Consider the following 21,624-nt stretch of genomic DNA (forward strand, 5'->3'; position numbering starts at 1 on the left):
TTGAATGAAGGTCATGATGATCATATTCATGATGATTCTGATGATGAAGATAATGATGATGGTGAATATGATGAAATTGGTTGTAATCCTGATGATAATGGTGACGATAAAGCACAAACAATATCCATTTACAATGACGAAATGCACTGTACAAAATTTTAATGATAAGGATAGTGATGATGATAATGATTAAGTGCTAATACTGGTTATGATTATGATGATTGATAATGACAAGATGGTGATACTGATGATGATCACTGATGACAGGATGATGCTGAGGTAATTATTATGACAATGATAATGCTGTTGTTGATAATAATAATTTTTGATCTGATGATAACAACAATAATATTACAATAACATAATGATTGTAATAGATATAAAGAGCATGCAGTCATAGCTATGTGAATGAGTATTAATTTGCCAAATGTTAAATGTATATGCTAGTGCCTCCAATGCCTCATCATGCCATAACATCCTCCAACTGTGCCACTCAAGATTCAACATTCCTCCTGTGGCTATACAACTTTCCAATGCATTCTGAATAAGAATGATCTCAAATACTACTAAATCACAGATTCTTATGCAAAAAGGATTTGTGATCAAATGTAAGTGTACCTACTTAACCTCCAAGGTGCGAAAACAACAACTCATTACCAGACAGACATGCAGACAACAATGGCTAGAAAACTACTACATGAAAAAGAAACATAGATATCACAAATTAATAATATAAATCAAAACAAAATTAAAAGAATTGAAAGTAGACAAATCAAAGTAATAATAAAAAATTAAATATGATAAGACTACAGATTATTGACCATAAAAAGTACATTTGTAATTAATAAGGAAGAATAATTGCTTATTATTATAAATATGGTGTCTCTAGATGGCTGGAAATGGCACTCTCATACTTAAATCTGAATATAATTTTCTTTTTTTCTCTATTTTTTTTATGATTTTGAAAAAATTAGGGGGAGAGAGACCCAGGCAGGCTGGGCTCCTCCCCCCACCCCGGGGTCTGTCACATACAGTATCACACCTCAGTCATAACATTGTCACTTTCTGATTAATGTTTATTGTATATGCCTCCTTTCTGTAAGTGGCACACTAAAAAACTACTTATACTTGATGAAAACAGGCAGTCAACTTTTACTAACCAACCTTAATGAGGTAGTTTTAATAACAGATCATTGTACAGTGCACCCTCTAATTTGAAATCTCTCTAGAAACCACTTTTTCAAAGAACCAAATGACAATCTCCAATCTAATCTATTAACATTAAATAACACTCCATGTGGAAACAAATCCCAGAGACCACCATAAATTTTCAGGTCGAAAGGTGGTCGTATATTCACTCCTTGGACACAGTCTCCTGCAAGAGTAGGTTAATTGATCAACCAGTTCATGTAGGCCTACCTCATTCCTTGTGTTTTGTTTATTCACAGGATCCTCTGCTGCTAACATAGCACTGCTAACCATAATCAGAACAAGCACCACATTGGAAAAATAGTTGTGATTTACGACAAAGAAGCTAGCTTTTCGAAACCTGAAAGAAACAATATAAAACCGAACGTGTTATCATACTGAATACTAAGAACAAGAATTTTAAAGTGATTCAGTTGGGATTCAAACCCACGTCCTCCAAATAACTAGCCTGGTGTCATAACCACTACACCACCAAGCTAGTGTTGAATCTGATAAGTGCCTTATTGCAAAAGGACATTATGAAATAGGACAGCGTGAGATTTTACCTCTCGACTTCAAAGTTAAAAGGGCAAAACACACTTATTGCATCAACAACTCGCATAATGTTATTAAACATTTTAAAAAAAAACCATGCAATCTGGTCCATAGCTGGTGGCTGAAATAATCTACATACAAGTTAGCAGCATCCTACTTTCAAGTGATTGAATCAAGTATGACAACATCTTACCTATTATCCTTTGAAAAAATGAAAAGTGAGCTCTCCTCGGGCATCGGATGCTTCTTTATCTGAAGATTCAATTGTGACATTCTACGAGGACGAGCTGTCACGGTAGTTGAATCGTCTTCTTCATCCTCCTCAGGACATCCTTCTTCCGTTAAAACTAAAAAGCAAAGAATGTTCGAAATTAAAATTCTGAATGATGAGGATAAATCCAGGGATGGTCTGAGAGAAAAGCATGCAAGAAATATACTGACTCAGTGGAAGCAAAGTCAGTATATCTTTTTATATTAATTTTTGATATGCTGGCATGCATTATCTATGAAATATACAACTGTGGTTAAATTTTTTATTACCAATCGCTTTTCCATCTTCATCAATGGTTTTGTCAGTAAAGTTTTCATCTGGAACCCTAGAATTAAAAAAATGTTTGAGTTGAAATACTGAATATAGGTCAGATTCTGAATTTAAACATAATTTCAATGTTGAGTACAAATACTATCCCAAGTCATGTTTTTTGTTTTTTTGTTTTTGTTTTTTTCATTCATCCATCCAACAATTCATTTCAATTCTACTTGAAATTTTCATTAAGTTAAGGTATAAAAATGACATTTGTGACATTCACAAGACATCAATAAAACAATTACTTAGCTTCAGCCATTTAAATGGAAAATATTTGGAACACTATCCACAATTATTATTTAATAATTTACAGTAAATCATGCTGTTCTTTTTAAACAACAGAATGAACATTTATAATAATAGAGAATAATATTCTTTATTTTGGAGAGTGTAACCTTGACATTTCATCTACTAACCTTCCATTTTTATGATTCTGTTCATAGTTCATTTTCGCTCTTCTTTCCTGCAGGTGTTTCGGACCACGATTGATTCCTGATGGATCCATTCCCGGTGCAAGTTGTCTCGATATATCTTCCATCTTATCTGCTTTACGTTTTGATTTATTGCGTGCCTTTTCCTCCTCCTCTTCCTTCTCCATTGCAGTTAGACTTTCAGCGTCTGCTAAGTTGTCCACGGCGATGGCCAAGAATACATTTAATAAAATATCTGATTATCGGTTAAGCAAAATCATCCTTTCATTATACTGTAGGTTTTTTGTAATTATGTTTGTTCTTTGTCTGGTGTCATAGAATATACCTTCCCACAAATGTTGCCAAATTGACAAATATTTCCCCATTTACATGGTATTATAATAATAATCGTTGACTTATATAGCGCATGTTGTAGACTAACCTCTATGCGCTTTACATATTACCCCCAGTCACTAGATCAAGCACATGGAACACAACACTCATGCCCCATAATGTTGCAGCTGTAATCAGCGCATGGTTGTGTTTGAACCCACCAGGTACCCACTTGTACTCCTGGGTGGAGAGAGACAACCGCAGATAAAGTGCCTTGCCCAAGGACACAAGCGACTTGCACAGCGAGAGTTTTGAACTCCTGACCTTAAGGTTGGGAGTCCAAGCCACAACCGATGTGCCAACCACTTCTATGGTCCTACCAAATCGATTGTGATGATGGTAGTTGTATTGATTTTGGGGCTGGGTTTTTTTTTACCTATATACAGGCAGTTCCACTGTGACAGTAGCTCTAAGTATAAGATGGGAAAAGTCTACCGATATGATGGTTTAAGAGAGGTTGTACCAACATCACACTAGTTTCATCAACATGATGACACTTCTACCAACAACACCTGTATGGTTGTAGTTATTAGTATTAGTAGGTGGTACCCTTAATCTCAATGGAGATGAGTTGACTAATCTTTGTAAAAGGATACAATTACCACAAATAAATAGCACTATAAAATAAGTACTGGCTAAAATTCCAATTGAATGAATGCCCCCGTAAGCTTCAATACCATCGTACATCACCTCATTCCAATCCTCACCAGTCAGAATCTAGAAGATAAAAACAAAACTGTAGATGGCAACAGACAGACAGCATCAACATCATCACATCACCATCATCCTTTATTGTATATAACCACTATTATTACTATGAAATTAAGAAAGAAACATTAATCTTTATATTTACAGCAGTCAGGTGAATGGTTAAACTGGTATATTGAAATGGGAATTTTCCTTAGTTTTTGTTAAAATATATAGAATAATGTGAGTATTGACCGTAAATCCACACACAATGTGATTCATATTTTATGTATGTACTCATATTTATTTGTTTCTTTTATTAGAAACAGTTATATACATCTGGAGTTACAAATGCATCAATGGGTTAGATGTGTCATCTATATGGCTTTTCAAAAAAACAGAATGATTGTATCTGACAATATTAGAAGAAATTTAAATAGAAAAAAAATCATTTCAGTTAAATGTTTATTCTATTAATTTGTTTTAGTTTTAGGTTAATGTATCACATGTATCTGTGCTGACTGAGGTTATAAGTTAATACATTTTAAATACCAGTGCAATATAACTGAATGTAAATAAATGTATTAAATTTTACACAAGCTTACCTTTGGTTACAACTTAAAATTGAATTTCAATAGAATCCTTGAATTAATTTGAATTTATTCCAATCCAATTGGCATACACAAACTAAGTGTCTTTAGCTAAGTGAAGCTTCTGAAGCTAAAAATGTAAAATTTTGCACAATTTAACCTTTGGCTACAATTTTAAATTGTATTGCAATAAAATCCTTGAATTAATCTGAATTTTCAATTCCAATCGGTAGACATAAACTAAGTCTCTATAGCTAAGGGAAGTTTCTATAGTTAAAAATGAGAAGTTTTGCACAATTTAACCTTTGGCTACAATTTAAAATTATATTGCAATATAATCCTTGAATTAATTTTAATTTATTCCATTCAAAATGGCAGACATAAACTAAGAGTGTCTATAGCTAAGAGAAGTTTCTATAGCTAACAAATTTTATCTGGATATTTTACCTGGAATACCGTGAACAGTGCTTGCCAAAAATTGTCAAAATTACTTCGGGGCTTCTCCTTCATGTCATCAAAATTGAACTTCCCACCAAATACTTGCATACCAAGGAGGGCGAAAATTAAGATGAAGAGGAAGAGTAGGAGCAAAAGGCTAGCTATTGAGCGCATTGAGTTGAGTAGAGATGCTACTAAGTTGCTCAGTGAACTCCAATACCTGAAAAGTGAAACAAAATATACTGTTAATTCTCATTTTAAAAAATTGTAAAGACATACACTTCAATTTTCAATTGTGAAGATTTAGTAGGTATCTTACAGTGGCACAGTGCAGACATAAACACAGTGGTAGGTAATCCAGGGGGAAAAAGGAGCACTGTTTAAATGAAACAAGCGTTCATTTAAAATTCGCAAAATTTATGTTATCAAAAAAACAAGCAATCTTACTTTGTTACTTTGAAAACTCGTAACAGTCTGACACAACGTAAGACACTAATTCCGATTGGATCGATTATTTTTGCATACATGAGGACCATCTCCAATATACTACTCAACACGACGAAGAAATCGAAACGATTGAAGAGTGAAACAAAATAGTGGTCTATACCAATACTGTACATCTTGACAATCATCTCTATTGTGAATATTATTATGAAAAAAATGTTGGAATATTCTGAAAAAAAAGAAGATATTGTACCTATTTAGTTTTTTTTTCATTTAGGTATCACACTCAGTGAAAAAAAACTACGCATCATGGAACCATGACACACTAAAATGATTTGAATGGTGTAAATATTACATTTTAATATGATATTGTTAAAAGTTAAAAGAAAATAATCACAAATAGATTACTATTTAGCTAATGCCACTTCTGTCAGCCATACTGTAGTATTAAGTATACTCACCTGTGTTGGAATGGAACGAACTTAATCTCATGTGACTTAATTGTTTTTGTTTTATTATTATTATTATTATTATTATTATTATTTACTGGATACTGCTTCTGTAGTAGTAGAGACTTCCTACAGCTGCAATCAGTCCTCCTTCATTTGAAGCCACTTTATCTTGTCACTTGCAAACATCCTTAGCTTCCTTAGTGTCTTGCCCATTCTAAGAGTTCCCATCTGTGCCTCTTTGTTTTTTTTTTTTTTACTTGCAAATAATCTGAATTTTGTCAGAATTCTGTATCTGTACGGTCTCGTGCAAACACCTTCTAAGGATGTTGTTGCACGCAGATTGAGGTTCAATTCAATACGACATTTATATTCTTCCATTGCAGACGACAAAATACAGTAAATATATATTTGTAAATAAAAATTGAAATTCAAGAGAAAATAACAAAAATCAAATGGAAGAAGGCACATGCCCGAAAAAACATCTTGTGTTGGGCAGGCCTAAGTACAAACAAACGACAGACACAGGCACACATACACACACACCAAGTGTGTAGCAGCTAAATTAAGAAGCGGCCGGTTTGCGGGAGTTCCAATTGAGATTTAAATGTCTACATCTGGTGCAGCGTGGATGTCATATGGCAAGCAATCTTCACACTAGTTTACAGCTCTACTTCATCACTACATTTACTCTCATCATCCTTATTACCACCACCATCATCATCATTATTTTCCTTATCACCATTATCATTACCTCATTACTATCACCTTAATCAAGATCATTAGCATAAATAGCACAATGCTTACTATCATCATAATTATTATCCCCATCATCAAAATCATCATCACAATCACCCTCGCAACCACAACTACCAAAAACTATCTGTCTCTTAGCACACACATCTTATCCACCTTGTCGCTGTCTCACTCTCTTATTACTCAATCATCATATCTTAGTGCATCATCAACACATTCTTTTATAAAAATGAACAGACCACACGCAAGAAATGACTTGTATTTCAAATATCGTAAGTGACATTATAAATAACCTCTGTTGTCATTCTATACAAATGTTGACATCAACGATCAATTCTTGCTCAAACTAGAACTATAATAATCCTTAATAACAAATCAATTAAGAAATTACTTAAACTTTGGTGAAGATTTTGCCAATAAACAATTTAACGAGAATGTCAATGGATTTCAAATTGCAAATCAATTTCTTCAATAAACTCAATTACACAACTGAACAAACAACTAAAAATATATATATCATATGATATGATACTGCTTTTCTTCATTCCCACAACCATGTTGAAATTAAAACATTATTTATTCATTAAATCATACCTTGAAAAAGACCAAGCCACGAGGGTTGGTTGTAATGAAATGACGCTAATATACATGTATTGATAAACACCATTACAATCACGATCCAATAGAATGCCTGGGATTTCACAGCCTGCCTGCAGGCTCGTAAACAACGTCGGTTCCATCGCCGAGCCACTCTCCTTTGAAAGAAAACATTAGGGTTACTTTAGACAAGATTTTTTGCTGAAATCAAAATTGATTTTCAGAACAAAATCAGATATTTGATTTATTACTGTTCATCAGAATTAGAAAATGACTTCAAAATATAGATGCAACTCAGAAAGTATAATTTATCAATTTTGTATTGAATATTGCAGATCATAAAAAAAATAATAAATTTCAAAAAAAAAGTAGAAAATGCTACATTAATTAAAAATTGTTTTGATAATTAATTTGAGCTGAGAAATATTAATTTCAGCAAATTAAAATCAAATAAATCACTGCTTAAAAAAGAAAACGTAATTGTTGCATTGTTCTCACAAAAAATTGATTCTTTTAAATTAGCAATTTTGATTGACAACTGGCGTAGTAGTTTGTAACTCTCTGAAGCCTGGCACTCCCTGCATCGGATGACGGTTGTATAACCGCCGCACGACGAATCCAACTCCGCGTCTTGTGAGCGCTAGACGACACGACGCCATCTGCCGATTGTCGGTGGTCGTCTGTACGAATCGTCATTATAAATGATCAGTTGCATATGTGTCGTCTTCATATAATCGCATCAGCCGACGACCATCGAGGACAGTGAGTGCCTGGCTTAACTTCCTTGTCTTGTGCATTTGTCTTGTGCATTCGCTCGTGTCCCTGAACAAGACTATTTATCTGTATTGGGTACCGGCATAATGCTTGAAGTTGAACACATTGTTGAGAAAGAGCAGCAAACATCTTCTCCCAGCATAAGTTCCAACGCCAAAGAAAGATAGACATCACTCTAGTGTCTGCGAACAGGGCTCCAGTTCTAACTTCATTTATTACCTTTACCTCCATAAACCAAATGTTTGAAGATTGTTCCAAGTTTTACCTAAGGAATAATAAATATGTGTTCAAAAAATGTTGTAGCACCAATACTAGGTTTGGAAAAATATTGCTACCTTTTTTTCTGGTACCACGTGTCTTGGTGTGTCTCACTATTCCCATCATCAGAATAATCAGATGATTCAGGTACAGGCTTAGGAGCTAGAAGTGAAATAATCAAGTCAATGGGTCAGTCAAGTTGGATACATAAATCAATTAACTCATTTCATATACTATATCTTATTTCTCACTTAAGCTTTTATCTTTGTATTTTATCTATTATTGAATTAAAAATAAATCATACTATTCATCAGTTGACCTCTTTGAATGCAGAATGTTCTATATTATTTTAGTTAAAATTAAAAACAATAGAATTGTTGATATATATGTACATATACATGTATATTCAAATGTATAAAATATAAATTAAAGGTACTGCATAACCAAATAAATACGTAATGAAATACAAAAATCATTTTGACCTCATTGAATGCAGAATTTTCAATCTTATATTATTTAAAATTAAAAACAAAAGAATTGTTGATATATATGTACATATACATGTATATTTAAATGTATAAATATAAATTAAAGGTGATGCATAGGTAAAAAAATATGTAAATGAAATTTAAAAAATATAGTCATAATTTGTCACAATTTATTGAAGATAAGAGTCAACAATATCTTTCAGATGTAGATCTTTGTCAAGTTATTTACATTTATATGCATATGTATGTTTATATACACTGGTATACTTAGAATAAAAACATATGTTTGTGGAAGCAATAACCATGATTATGCAATAAATAAATATCATGAATGCAATGTAATAGGAGTACTTGGCATGCAAAGCAAAAAATATACATACATATAAAAAATATTACTAATGATAACTCTAATTTCTCCATTGTCTAAGTTCCCCTTAAGGTAGGTTTTACTATTACATAATAATGAAAACAATTTAAAGACAATACATTAATATTAATTTATTATTACCCAGTAAATAACCCATGACCCATAAGAAGCCTTACAGAAAGCATAAATTATAGCAAATATATACAAACAATATCAATTACAGAATGACAAAATATATAAAACAACAAATAAAATAACCCTTTGCATCACGGTAAACTACTGTCAAATCTGACAAAAATTTCTCCGCCTTCAAGCTTGATCCAAGGATACAGAATATATTCATACAATTGAATAATACCTATTGTGAAGCATAATGTAGGCAAGGAGACTGCGTAATTGTCTACAAAATACCATATGTGTTTATCAATATTCAGATTATAAATTATCAACATACACAATCTCAATCAGGAAAAAAAAAAACAATAAAAAACTGCTCGATATAAAAATTGTGCATGTTTAGAAGGTGGCATATAATTGATTTACCATTCGCCTTACGTAATGGCATCAATAAGCTTGCGCAAAATTGTATTCCGTCTCCAGAAGGCAGTTCGTAGTGAGGTTAACTTGCAAAATTAGCGCAGTGTGAAATATTGTGTTTCTTGGTACACCCCCGAGATTTGTAAGCTCACAGCCAATTTGTAGCTAATTTCTTTCAATTGACGATACGCGAGAAATCAAAGTACATAGAAATTAGATGATAATCATTATATTGTAATTTGTTTGACTCTACATAATTTTTGTTTCCACATCTAAAATTCTGATTAATTTGATTGTTATAAGATAATGGACTTAACTGAATAATTCATTTTTAATTAATTGTTTTCGAAATATATTGAAATCAAATAATCATTAAATAAGTATTTCATGTGTAATTACAAAGTAATATGTTTGAAAAATGACAATCATGTACACATAGTCAAATTCAAATTTAATTGTGTTTGAAGTGATATTCACAGCTTTTGAAAATATAAAATATTAAGAGAAAAACATATCTGTATTGGTACATGAGCCTAACACCTAATCTACAAGGTAGGGATTCTGCGTGTTACGTTGGCAATGAAAAATATTATTTTATTATATTATATTTCATGTCTGTCTACATAATTATGTAAACTTTATCACATGATACCTGACTAGTACAATGCAGTCTAACTGTTGTTACATAGATGGCAAGATAAAGATTTGTTAGGCATGTAAATATATGGTTTTTGCATTTTCTGTTCTGTCATAGAACTGATTGATTGATTGATTGACTGACTAATGATCTACTGACTTTCCCTTTAGTACAATACATAATTAGAGAAATTCAATAATCACTGGAGAAATATAATAATTTGCACAAAAAGAATTCAAGTTCATAACAATAGTACAGAAATTTATGAAGCACCTTCTTTCATATTCTTTTGCAGTTAATAATAGATGCCTGTTTAAAAGGTCAAAGTGCATTCACAATGCATTATGGGCAGATATACACAGCACAACAATCACACTTAGGATTTAGATACGGCACCTATCGCACACATTAGAAGAGGCAGGTATAAATCAAGACGTAGAGCAAAATAATAATTTGCGAGGTAGACACCCTGTACATCGACAATATTGGCATACGTTAACAAATACGTGCTAAGCGACCGCAGAGAAATAATACACCAGCTGAATTAAACTACATCCTATAATTTGCATCCATTAATCTGCCACTTTAATGACTCATTCAGAGATAATTGTCACTTTGTTGACATTGTGAACGTCATATTTATCAACTGAATACATACTCAAGCAATTTTATATTTAACATATTTCTTCATTATTACAAATACAGACAACACAATAAATAACACAAAGGTTGCATGAATGAACAGTCGTCTCATAAAGATTAAAATTTATCTATCATATAATATTATATTGCATATACTTATTTTGGATATAGCATGAAAAGCGATTCACATCTTTGGAGAGTAGTCATTTAATCTATAAAAGTTCTTAGAATAAATAAATAGGCAACAAGAGCAAGCTTTATAGTGTAGGCTTACAACATAAAAGCGCAAACTGCAACTGCGCAAGCATAAATTCAGAGCAAAATGTCACTAAATTCAGGACAAAATGTCACTAAATTCAGTACAAGTTGTCACTAAATACATAAAAAATGTCACTAAATACATAACAAAATGTCACTAAATTCAGAACAAAATGTCACTAAATTCAGAACAAGTTGTCACTAAATACATAATAAAATGACACTAAATTCATGTTAAATTAAAAAACAAATGTCAGACATTGACACCATTGTTGTTTCTTTAAAGTGCACTTGACTACTTCTATCATGACCATGCAATGGAAAAACAACTAGATGTGAAGGTGACCTCATACCTTTTGTATTGAGCGTGCCCAGACGTTTCCATAGGACTGCAGCAGGCAAGATTCAAAGAAAACAATTGTTTGTTAGTGAAAACCAAGTTTGCAATACATACCATCTACTCACAGCTAGTAATAATATTAATTAGTGAAATGTTAACTATCATGGAAATAAATCTTTGATAATACTCTAAATTGAATGTGTGTGTTTACATATATATGCTTATATTATATATACATATACACAGTATATATATGCTTATATTATATATACATATACACAGTGTATATATGCTTATATTATATATACATATACACAGTGTATATATATATATATATATATATATATATATATATATATATATATACATATATATACAGATTTAAACATAAATTTATATACAGATTTATATAGATTTACATATACAAATAAATGATTATATTTTAATATACTCTAGCTTTTATCAACGAGATAGTGGATTTTTCCTAAGATTGAGAGTATATTCAATTTCCAAAGTTCCAATGAACTGCTCTACGATTTGAAAGGGTTTCCCTCAGAAAATTTTGTGTTAGATAAACTAAATGATACAAAATTCCGTCTGTTTGTAGAGTATCATGAAGAAGTTTGCTGCTTGTGGATAAACACTCTTTTTATGTATGTTTTGAAAAATTATATCTGTTGTCTTTCACATCTATTATTATTATTACATAATAATGGGGATGAAATTAAGGAATTGGTGCAGTATGCATTGGTAAAAATGTGATGGTAAAGATAACGACATGAACTGTGGTTAGCTGGTAGGTAATGACCGGAATCATGAGTATTGTAAAGGAAGACACATAAGAAGAATTATGGGTAATGTATTATTAATGGCAGATGATGTATATGTAGACCTAATGGAAAACAATTTATGAGTGAAAATTAGGAAAAGGTGTGTGATGATGAACTTCGTAATACAATACTAATGTTGACGTACATAAAAATTATAATATTTAAAATGAAATTTATATTGGTTCTGTGTTCTACACTAAAGTAAAACCAATGTTAGATGCAAATGACAAAACAAACAATGTCTCCTATCTTAATGGTATTCACTAAATATACCACTTTGGTGCATGTATTATAAACAATACACAAATAGAAATAATGATTTATCTAATAATAATATGATAATTATTGTGGCATTAAAAAGTGTTGTTATTAGTTGTAGTTAGATTCAAGCTGGAGGTATGATTAATTGCAGTGGGATTAAGAATATACTTTAGTGATGAACTTTATTATTGATAGATGTTAATAATTAGAAATATCAAAATATCTGATGACAAATAGAATAATACATTAACCATAAATGATTATGATAAATATCATACTATTAAAAATAAAATATAAAATTTATGTAAAGTAAATATAAACAAAATAAAATAGCAATATAAAAAAGGTATAATGACAAAATAGCGAAGGCTACAGCCAGGTAATATAAAACATTATAATATAAATGTAAAATAAAACTAGATAAGAGAAATAAAATAATATACAATTTAAAATAAATACAAAATAGGTGAACATTAAATATAACAAAATTATAACAAAATGGATGACCAATACACTTGATGTAAACTCAAGCCCATAACAAGTAGTGGTCAAAATTTCCTTTTCAAGAACATCCTTATCTCATAAAACAAACAACCCCTTGTTTTAAAATACCATAAAATACCCCACCAGAGCCTGACACCCATCAGGGCCAAACCTATGCGCTTCCTGAACCTCTGACTAATTCCTTATTAAGGAATCCTGGTTTACAGGCTTGAAATTCTCTGTAAATTGTAGTAAATTAGAGAAATACATATAGGATACCATGGATATCGAACCATCAACCTTTTACAATATCGTTTCAGCACATGCTGTATTAAAGAGGTCATGACCTCAGAAGCAACATCACAAGTATAAATTAAAGATAGTGGATATATTTACATTACCATAAGCAAATGATGAAATAATAAGTTTACGTCAAACTAAACTGCACACGTGTACAGAGTACGCCATCATCACGTCATATTTATTCATACTGCCATCGTGTGTACACATGGAAAGTGTCTTTGATGGACATTTTATCATCTGTCTACGGTGATATAATTGTATCCACAGCCTAAATTTAACTCATATATTTTTCAATTAAATATTGTTAGTATACATTTGTTGTACTAAACCAATAAAATTACCAATTACTGTAAATAGTTTAAATTATTTATTATTATTTGATTACCTGCAATACAACATGAAGTACAGTATTATAAACAGTTATGGCATAGTCCATGACGTAGCCAACAACCACACTGACATCAACCTGAGGACGATTTCTTTTCAACATTTTGTAAAAAAAAAAGTTTTATTTCCTCTAAAGTGATTTGTTGGTGAATAGAGATTTGCTACAGCTTGTAAATTTCCTTCATGTGGTCTTTGCTACTGTATTAATTTTTGATACAGGACAAACCACAAGAAAAATCATAATTTGTTTGAATTTGTTGCTATGCCCGAAGGGCATATCTATCTTCTCAGTTAGCATTTTGGTAATGCATCAGAAATGTCAGTTATAAACTTTGGCTTTTCGTCTTTCGAGTAACTACAGAGCTTTCGTAATTTTCTTACTTTCTAATCTTATGGGTCTTTTTTTATCATTCTTTTATAAATTAGATTCATCAACGTTATTGCTGAAACTTCTTCTCGATTACATTAACGGAAGGAATCCATACTATATGCAAGTAATGGATAAAATTCTTTAATAGGTTTGGGTATCAAAGTAGTACGTAAGCAATAATTCCACGAAAATGAGGTTATCTGGAACAAAATGGAAACTACACAAAGTTAAAAGAATCCTATCACATAATGGAAAATTCCTCTACCCAATAAAATAAATTACTGCATGTTTTCCAGAAAGGAAAGTATTCTGTGAAAATGAAATTCAACTTTAGGTAATAAACATATTATAATGTTACCTTGTACTTTAAACATTGGATACCAGTATGTCAACTCTGATAAAATTATGTATATATATAAAAAAATTTTCATTATATGGTTTTATCCTATAACAAATATAGATGTGTCTATATCTTTGTAATTATCTTTTTAGTAAGTATCTTTCTTATATTATTTATAATTATATTAGGAAAACACTTTAATATATATATATATTATGTTAATTATTATTATTTATTATTACATATAATTAAATAATACCATGACAACATAATAACACATGTAATATTATATTAAAAATGAATAAGTTACCACAAAATCCTGCAACCAAATTAAAGAGGAAAATAAGATAGAAAAGAGAATAAAGGAAAGTACTGATAAACTAACAATCGTGTGTTTGTTGGGAGAATTTGAAATCATAAAATGTTTGCTTCTCCAAAATGAATAGGGAATAGAGATTGAGATGAAGAAGATGGAAAATTCTTAACAGAAAAAAATATAAAAGAGGAAAAAAGAGAAAAACAAAAGAATTAAAAGAAGAGAAATGAGGAGACAAGAAAAGAAACACATGACTCCAATATGAGCATGTCTTTCATATCCTCAAATTGATCTTTAAATTCTTTGACTGAATTTTCCAATTTTAATTATTTTAACAATGCAATTAATTATAAGTATATTTTTATAGATTTTCTATATAATATTTTTGTAATTTCATTGTATAATGTTGCCTATTTTATATTGTATTTTATCAACATTTTATGTAAAGCGCATTGAACAGAAATCTGAAAATATGCTATATAAATAAATATTATTATTATTATTAAATATCCTTGGGTTTAGGGAGTTGCAGATTCATTCAATAAACTTCCAATAACAGCTTGGATAGGCTTCATAGCCTGATAAATATAGTGAAGATAAATAAATGAATGATTACTGTCAAAATAACCAATATGTGACTCCCTAGTTTATATAAAATATAATCAACAATGTAATATATAACTTAAAAACCATTAGGACTAAATGCAGTTGCTTTTATTGATGATTTTCACACCAAATACAAATATAAAATATACTCAAAACCTCTCCCTCAGAATAAAACAAATATATATAATTAATAAAGTAGGCCTACCCTTCCAACGAGATCCTGTGAAGAAGAGTTAAACATAATTCATCAATATAAACAATTTTACATAATTTTATGAAAATGACGAACATTATAAAGTTGTTGGCGGACAAAAATTAATTCTTTGATAACACACTAAACAAAATACAGATTATGATAACAGGTCAAAGGGTAATGGCTGACTAGCCGACAAAAATATCTAACCAAGTCAATACATCACAGGGCATCTGGAGAGGACTTACCAACTGTTCAGAAAATTATATAAATGTTGTGTAGGCCTTGTAAGTGGATTTACGGTAGATATATCACCACCTGGAGACCTCCGTAAATGCATAACGTGATATCTAAGATATGCTATTCTGTGATGCTTGTTACGCGACGTCATGCAGAGCTGGTCAGAGATTACATGTCACATGGCTCTGGTCACTTGAATTGCAGGTTTACATGGCAATGGAGGGGGGGGGGGTTTGATTACCTTTCATTTTGATGACCTTTCATGGAAACAAAAGATATTTGTACAGGGTGGTCACATAAGTAGCAGAGAGAGGGGTAAGGGGCCTTTTCCATCAGACTTCCACTCAACCCAACTGTCATCCCACTTGAAGCTGCGCAGCCCTAGGCTCAAAAACTGAACAGAGCAAATTTTCACAAATGGGTGGCCCTGGACATCCTCCGCTCACTCTACCCCTGGCTCATCACCATTGGCCTTGCTCTACCCGGTCACATGTACGGCTTGCCTCTTTTTACCAACACATCGTTGATATGAGATAAGGTTTGAGTATCTCCAAATCTGTTTAATTCCACAGAAGATCCTTTCAAATTTTGCATCTAAAAACTTCGATGCATCAATCATTTGTGTGTGTGTGTGTGTGTATTTTTTCCTGCTCTATATTCATTTCAATGTAAAAATTGTCTTGGCATGGTCAACCAACTGAAGCGAGATTTTTTTTATGGCTTTATCTCATTTCACTTACCATCTTTTGTGACCTAGAAATGTATCAATATCCCAACCCTTCATGTATGATCGAATTTAACAGAAGGTAAATAACTAATATTTAACAGAATATATATCTTTCTTTTCTAATATTCACTCACCATGCTGAGGAGGAAGGCTGGGTTTTACTTCTTCTGCTTCAGGTTCAATATCCTCTGTACATAAAAACGGATGACTATTATATAATACCATATAATTATATAACAACATACTAAAGGTAAAAAGTTTATGAATAGCACAGTGGAACATACTCATACAATACTTATAAATGTTGCATCTATATCTCATTATTTATATTACATTAATCAGGAGCAGATTAAAGAATTTTTTTTATTGGGGAGGGGCCCTTACTAAAATTTTCAGATGGTTTGAATCAATATCTAACTCAGGAGTATGGTTACCACATGATTTTGGAATGGCTAATAAACTAATTTTAAGAATTCAAAATAAATTAGGCTTAATTTTTCTAGGCTACTAATTCACAATCATAAACGATGATGTTGATAAATTTTAAGGGCAGGGAACTAATGCCTGTTTAGCAGCCCCAGCCTCACTCTACATCCACCCTTGTTAATTACATACCTGCTTTCATGATCCAATCCAGGTAACCACGCAGATCTTCATCAATCTGATGTTTTTCACGTAATTTTTTAAACTCTCCTTTCACCTTTGCTTTCTCTCGCTCCTTTGAAAACTCACTAAATACAAAAATCAAAGCAGTAACAGATGAATAAAAGTCATTCTATATTCATTATGAATTATCAAAAGGCCACCTCAGACAACGTCGATAGACATAGCCCGACACGGTTTATCATCAGGGACAGTTAAGGTTTAATGTTCTATGTGCAACTGTCACTGCCACAGACCTCTCAGATCATCTCACACAAACCCGGCATAACAACAAATCATGTTGGGTTGCGTCATCCAACGCCGTCTGAGTTGGCATTTAATGTTTGATTAGCAATAATGTCATAATAATGAAAATGATTTCATTATCTTAACACAGTATGGGATGATTCTGTATGTTATATTGGAACCAAATATTAATAATACAAGCATAAATATACCAAATATTTTCCATGGTTTACCACTTTGGCAAACGACAGTAGAATTTGTCTATTCATAAATGTGCTCTGTTAATAAAAACAAAATTAAAATAAAATATTAAAATAGAATTTTGTATCCTGTTATAAATATATTAATATAATGTATATTCAGTAATAATTTTTCTGTAGTAATTTGTTAAAAATCAAATAAAATTCAGCTAATGCTTGCCTAAGTGGTTGCCAGAAAATTTGACTATTTAATAGAGTATACCATAGCTTGTGATTCATTTGATAGCAACATTTAATAGACAAAAAGGTTTAAAATGTTTAGTTGTCGCATGTTCACCTATGCCCCATCACAAAAATGTTAAAAGGTTAATACCAAAGATCGAAGAATAAAAAAACCAGACAAACTACCTCAAAACCAGAATACCAGTTAAAATCGTGATTTATAGCCAGTGATTCATTTGGTAGCAACATTTAATAGACAAAAAGGTTTAAAATGTTTAGTTGTCGCATGTTCACCTATGCCCCATCACAAAAATGTTAAAAGGTTAATACGAAAGATCCAAGAATAAAAAACTAGACAAACTACCTCAAAACCAGAATACCAGTTAAAATTGTGATTTATAGCCTGTGATTCATTTGGTAGCAACATTTAATATACAAAAAGGTTTAAAATGTTTAGTTGCTGCAGATTCACATATGCCCCATCACAAAAATGTTAAAATGTTAATACCAAAGATCCAAGAATAAAAAACTGATTTCAATAAGCTAATAATCTGAAAATAGTTTTTTTCTTTTGCTTTTTAGTTTATTTTAAATTTAAAAAAATGAAGAAATGCTTCTATAAAGTGCCTAATATACTGTACATATTTACAATAATATATCTCTTCAATAGAAATTAAAAGGCTAAATATTGAAAAGCAATAGCTGGATCTTGGTTTAGGCACACAATTAATAAGCAAAAGCTAAAAGCTATATATATATAAATACATTTTTCTCATTTATTTATCTTAATGTTATAATGAATTCGAAATCTAAATTTGAAAATATGCTGATATGATATATTGCATTTTAAGTACATAGTTTGTTCCCAAACATTATAAAATGTTTATATATACCAAATGAGTAAAAATTTAAAAGCCATTGGTACGGTTACAGGCTACATTAGATTCAATACCAACCTCAATTACGGATACTCATCATGTTTCTGATGATCAGAAATACTCATCATTTTTCTCATTATTTCTACATAAGTAGCAAGCCATTTCATATTATAGGAGTATGTTATTTTCCTGACACAAACTGACATCAAAATAGCATATTATTATACTAAGTACCACACAGTGTTGAATATCAAGCATTAAAGGTCCTTTAGAAATGTTTAAGCCATTGGTCCCCTGTGCACCAAAAATTAAATAGGGATGATTTTTCAGAGTAGAAAATTGTCTCCCAACATACTTCTCTTCATGCCCTGTAGAAAATGGGTGTTATACTTTAAAAGGAATTGTCGAGAACAAAGAATTATTCATTGAATGAATAATTAATTAATAATGATTACTTCTATAGCTCTTTTTCAAAATGATCGAAGCACATTAGATGGCATTCATTAAATCTTTAACAGAAGTCTAATTTGTGATGGAATTGCATTCCATAGGGCCAAATTTAAAGAAAGGTCGACGCCACGTACAAACGTCTAAATTTAAAGGTAATAATAATTTCTTATATCAATTTGCACACAAACAATAAATCTAATTGTCAAGGCAAGTATCAATCACCTCAATCCTAAGGTCAAAAAGTTATAATAAGTGAATCACAATAATATAAATACATGCGAAGGCCTGTATGGCTACTATATGGCTTAATCCACATCAATTGTATTTTTATGTAAGAATAGCATTAAATTATTATTATTAATATTAGTCCATCCTTCATTTTGAATCAGAAAAAAATCCAATAATGCATTTGAAGGTCAGTGATTGACAGATCGTAGGCCAATATGTGCACTCAAGTTGTCTTTCCATAAAGTGTGAGGGCAGTAGAGTACAATGTACCATAACAACAGTAAGGCTTATAACGTACAAAACAGACAACTAACATTCCAAGGTCACCAGGGTATCATATCATTCATTCAAAGGTTTATTCATGGAGGCAGGTGATATCATTGTCATGTTCAGTAATTGTGCACTCAACACCTCCCCACACCCTGGGGATCATCATCAAAGTGTGTTGCCCTCTGTTAGTCAATAGATTCGATCGATGTTGAAAGAGTAACACTGTCAACTGCTTAGAATTTTCTTGACATTGTAGACAGACAGAACAAGCAAAAGGCAGACATAGAGTAATAAAAGGTATTAACCAGAAATACAGACTGTGTACATTAACCTACCATAAATATTAGAATGGACTATAAAGCTCTTGTATACATTGACTTTCTTCTCCTCAAATATAATATCAAGAAGGTACTGTAGCTAATAAAATTATTACCTAACCTTTCACAACAAATCTAAACAATAATGATAACAATAATAATACCTACAATATTAATATTATATTATGCTGTTTGAATGTTCATAAATTTACAAAGTGTATTCATTACAACCATTCTGCAACTAGCAGTTATGCAGTTCTCACTAGAGCATTTTCTCATTCATTGTTATCCCCCTCCTCATCCTGCATTCTTGATTAACGAAAACACTGACGTAGTCCCGAGATTTCTAAACGCAATCAAGTAGAACTGCATTAAATTCAAATGAAATCCCAAGTAGCTAAAGCAAAACACTTTAAAAAAATGCAAATTGTCGTTGGTGCACAACGATTATTCGAGCTAACAGAACACTGAAAAGTAAATATTTCAAAGCTCATACTACTAAAAATCAATATGACACTATAATATTTTCATAAACCTAAAATATATTAAAATAAAAGTTAATATAAAATAATAACCATTAATTCTGAGCATATACTAATTTTATATTGTAAAACTTAGCAAGTGTTATATTATTATTATTCTTTATTAATTATCACTATATTATGAAACTATTGTTATTATGCAAATTTATTTTTAACCTGACAGAATTATTTAGTCACAACGACTCCAGGACTTGCAACAAGGATTTAAACACATGCATGTGCATTGCACGGGTTGTCATTATTGTTTAAGTTGACAGTGATGAGCCCATTAGAACTCAACAGCCCTTCGTACGCTAACCTGATTACGATGGCGGTCACTAGAGTATGCTTGCAGTCGTTATTTCTTGTACACGTACTAAGCTAACAAGGATGTGCTTGGCTGTTTGTTATTCAAGCTTATTTATTTACCAAAAGGCAAAATTGAACAAAACAAATAGATTACACGAGCCACGGTTTGACTCCGATGAACGAAGCCTAAATAAACAAACACAGTACGGCATTTTGCATAACAAAATTTTAAAATTTCATTTCATTTATTGTTCTCTCACAAAACAAGCTTAACAAACAAAACAAAAAATTACAATTGAAAACAGTGATGTAAAGGGATGCCAAAAAAGTATACTGAATTACTATCAAAGTTGGTCTATATATAATTTGAAAGGCAAATGGGAAAAACCCATAAAACAGCAAACAATGTAAAACAATTTAAAATTAAAATTAAAACGGAACAGTAGAGTAAATCCGATCAGAATGACAAAATAAACTAAGCATCCACTGGAAGGAATCCCAATATCTGCAAACGGATCAGTTTCGGCCTTCCAGGCCTCATCAGTGCAGCTAGGGTACAGACCCAAACGAAACGTTCAACCAGGTTAGGTAGGGCCCAAACTAGTCCCACGACCACTAATGATTACAGAGCCAAACCAAGGCAATATATATACACAGCCCAGGTGTGAATGCAAATAGTGGAATACAAGCTATGCGGCTCGGTCCCAGTAGATACAGAGAATATTTATATATTTTATATAAATATATATATTCAAAATTCTGTAATTAAAATTGACTTTAAAAATGTTAATTTATCACACCAAAATAAAATTTATTAAGAATATATATACAAATTATACATTAAGAAACAAATTTAAATTACTTGGCAGAATGTCCTAAATTTCATAAGGG

The 21,624-nt window shown here is 31.3% G+C and overlaps 1 protein-coding gene across 1 annotated transcript in view; it reads right to left on the minus strand.

Moving 5' to 3' along the window:
* The window catches only part of LOC117107867 (voltage-dependent L-type calcium channel subunit alpha-1D-like), a 96,671-nt gene that overhangs the window by 40,003 nt on the left and 35,044 nt on the right, over positions 1-21,624 (minus strand). The window contains exons 6-18 of the mRNA XM_033249676.1: positions 17,066-17,181; positions 16,585-16,638; positions 15,496-15,510; positions 11,408-11,443; positions 8,203-8,287; positions 7,091-7,251; positions 5,295-5,520; positions 4,857-5,067; positions 3,729-3,849; positions 2,746-2,995; positions 2,284-2,339; positions 1,937-2,090; positions 1,420-1,549 (exon numbers count right to left, since the gene is read on the minus strand). Coding sequence (XP_033105567.1) covers positions 1,420-1,549; positions 1,937-2,090; positions 2,284-2,339; positions 2,746-2,995; positions 3,729-3,849; positions 4,857-5,067; positions 5,295-5,520; positions 7,091-7,251; positions 8,203-8,287; positions 11,408-11,443; positions 15,496-15,510; positions 16,585-16,638; positions 17,066-17,181 — 1,615 coding nt within the window. The remainder of the gene's footprint in view (positions 1-1,419; positions 1,550-1,936; positions 2,091-2,283; positions 2,340-2,745; positions 2,996-3,728; positions 3,850-4,856; positions 5,068-5,294; positions 5,521-7,090; positions 7,252-8,202; positions 8,288-11,407; positions 11,444-15,495; positions 15,511-16,584; positions 16,639-17,065; positions 17,182-21,624) is intronic.

Source organism: Anneissia japonica, unplaced genomic scaffold, assembly GCF_011630105.1.
Source record: "Anneissia japonica isolate Jap-2015-1 unplaced genomic scaffold, ASM1163010v1 scaffold288060_len1141017_cov207, whole genome shotgun sequence".
Classification (NCBI taxonomy): domain Eukaryota; kingdom Metazoa; phylum Echinodermata; class Crinoidea; order Comatulida; family Comatulidae; genus Anneissia; species Anneissia japonica.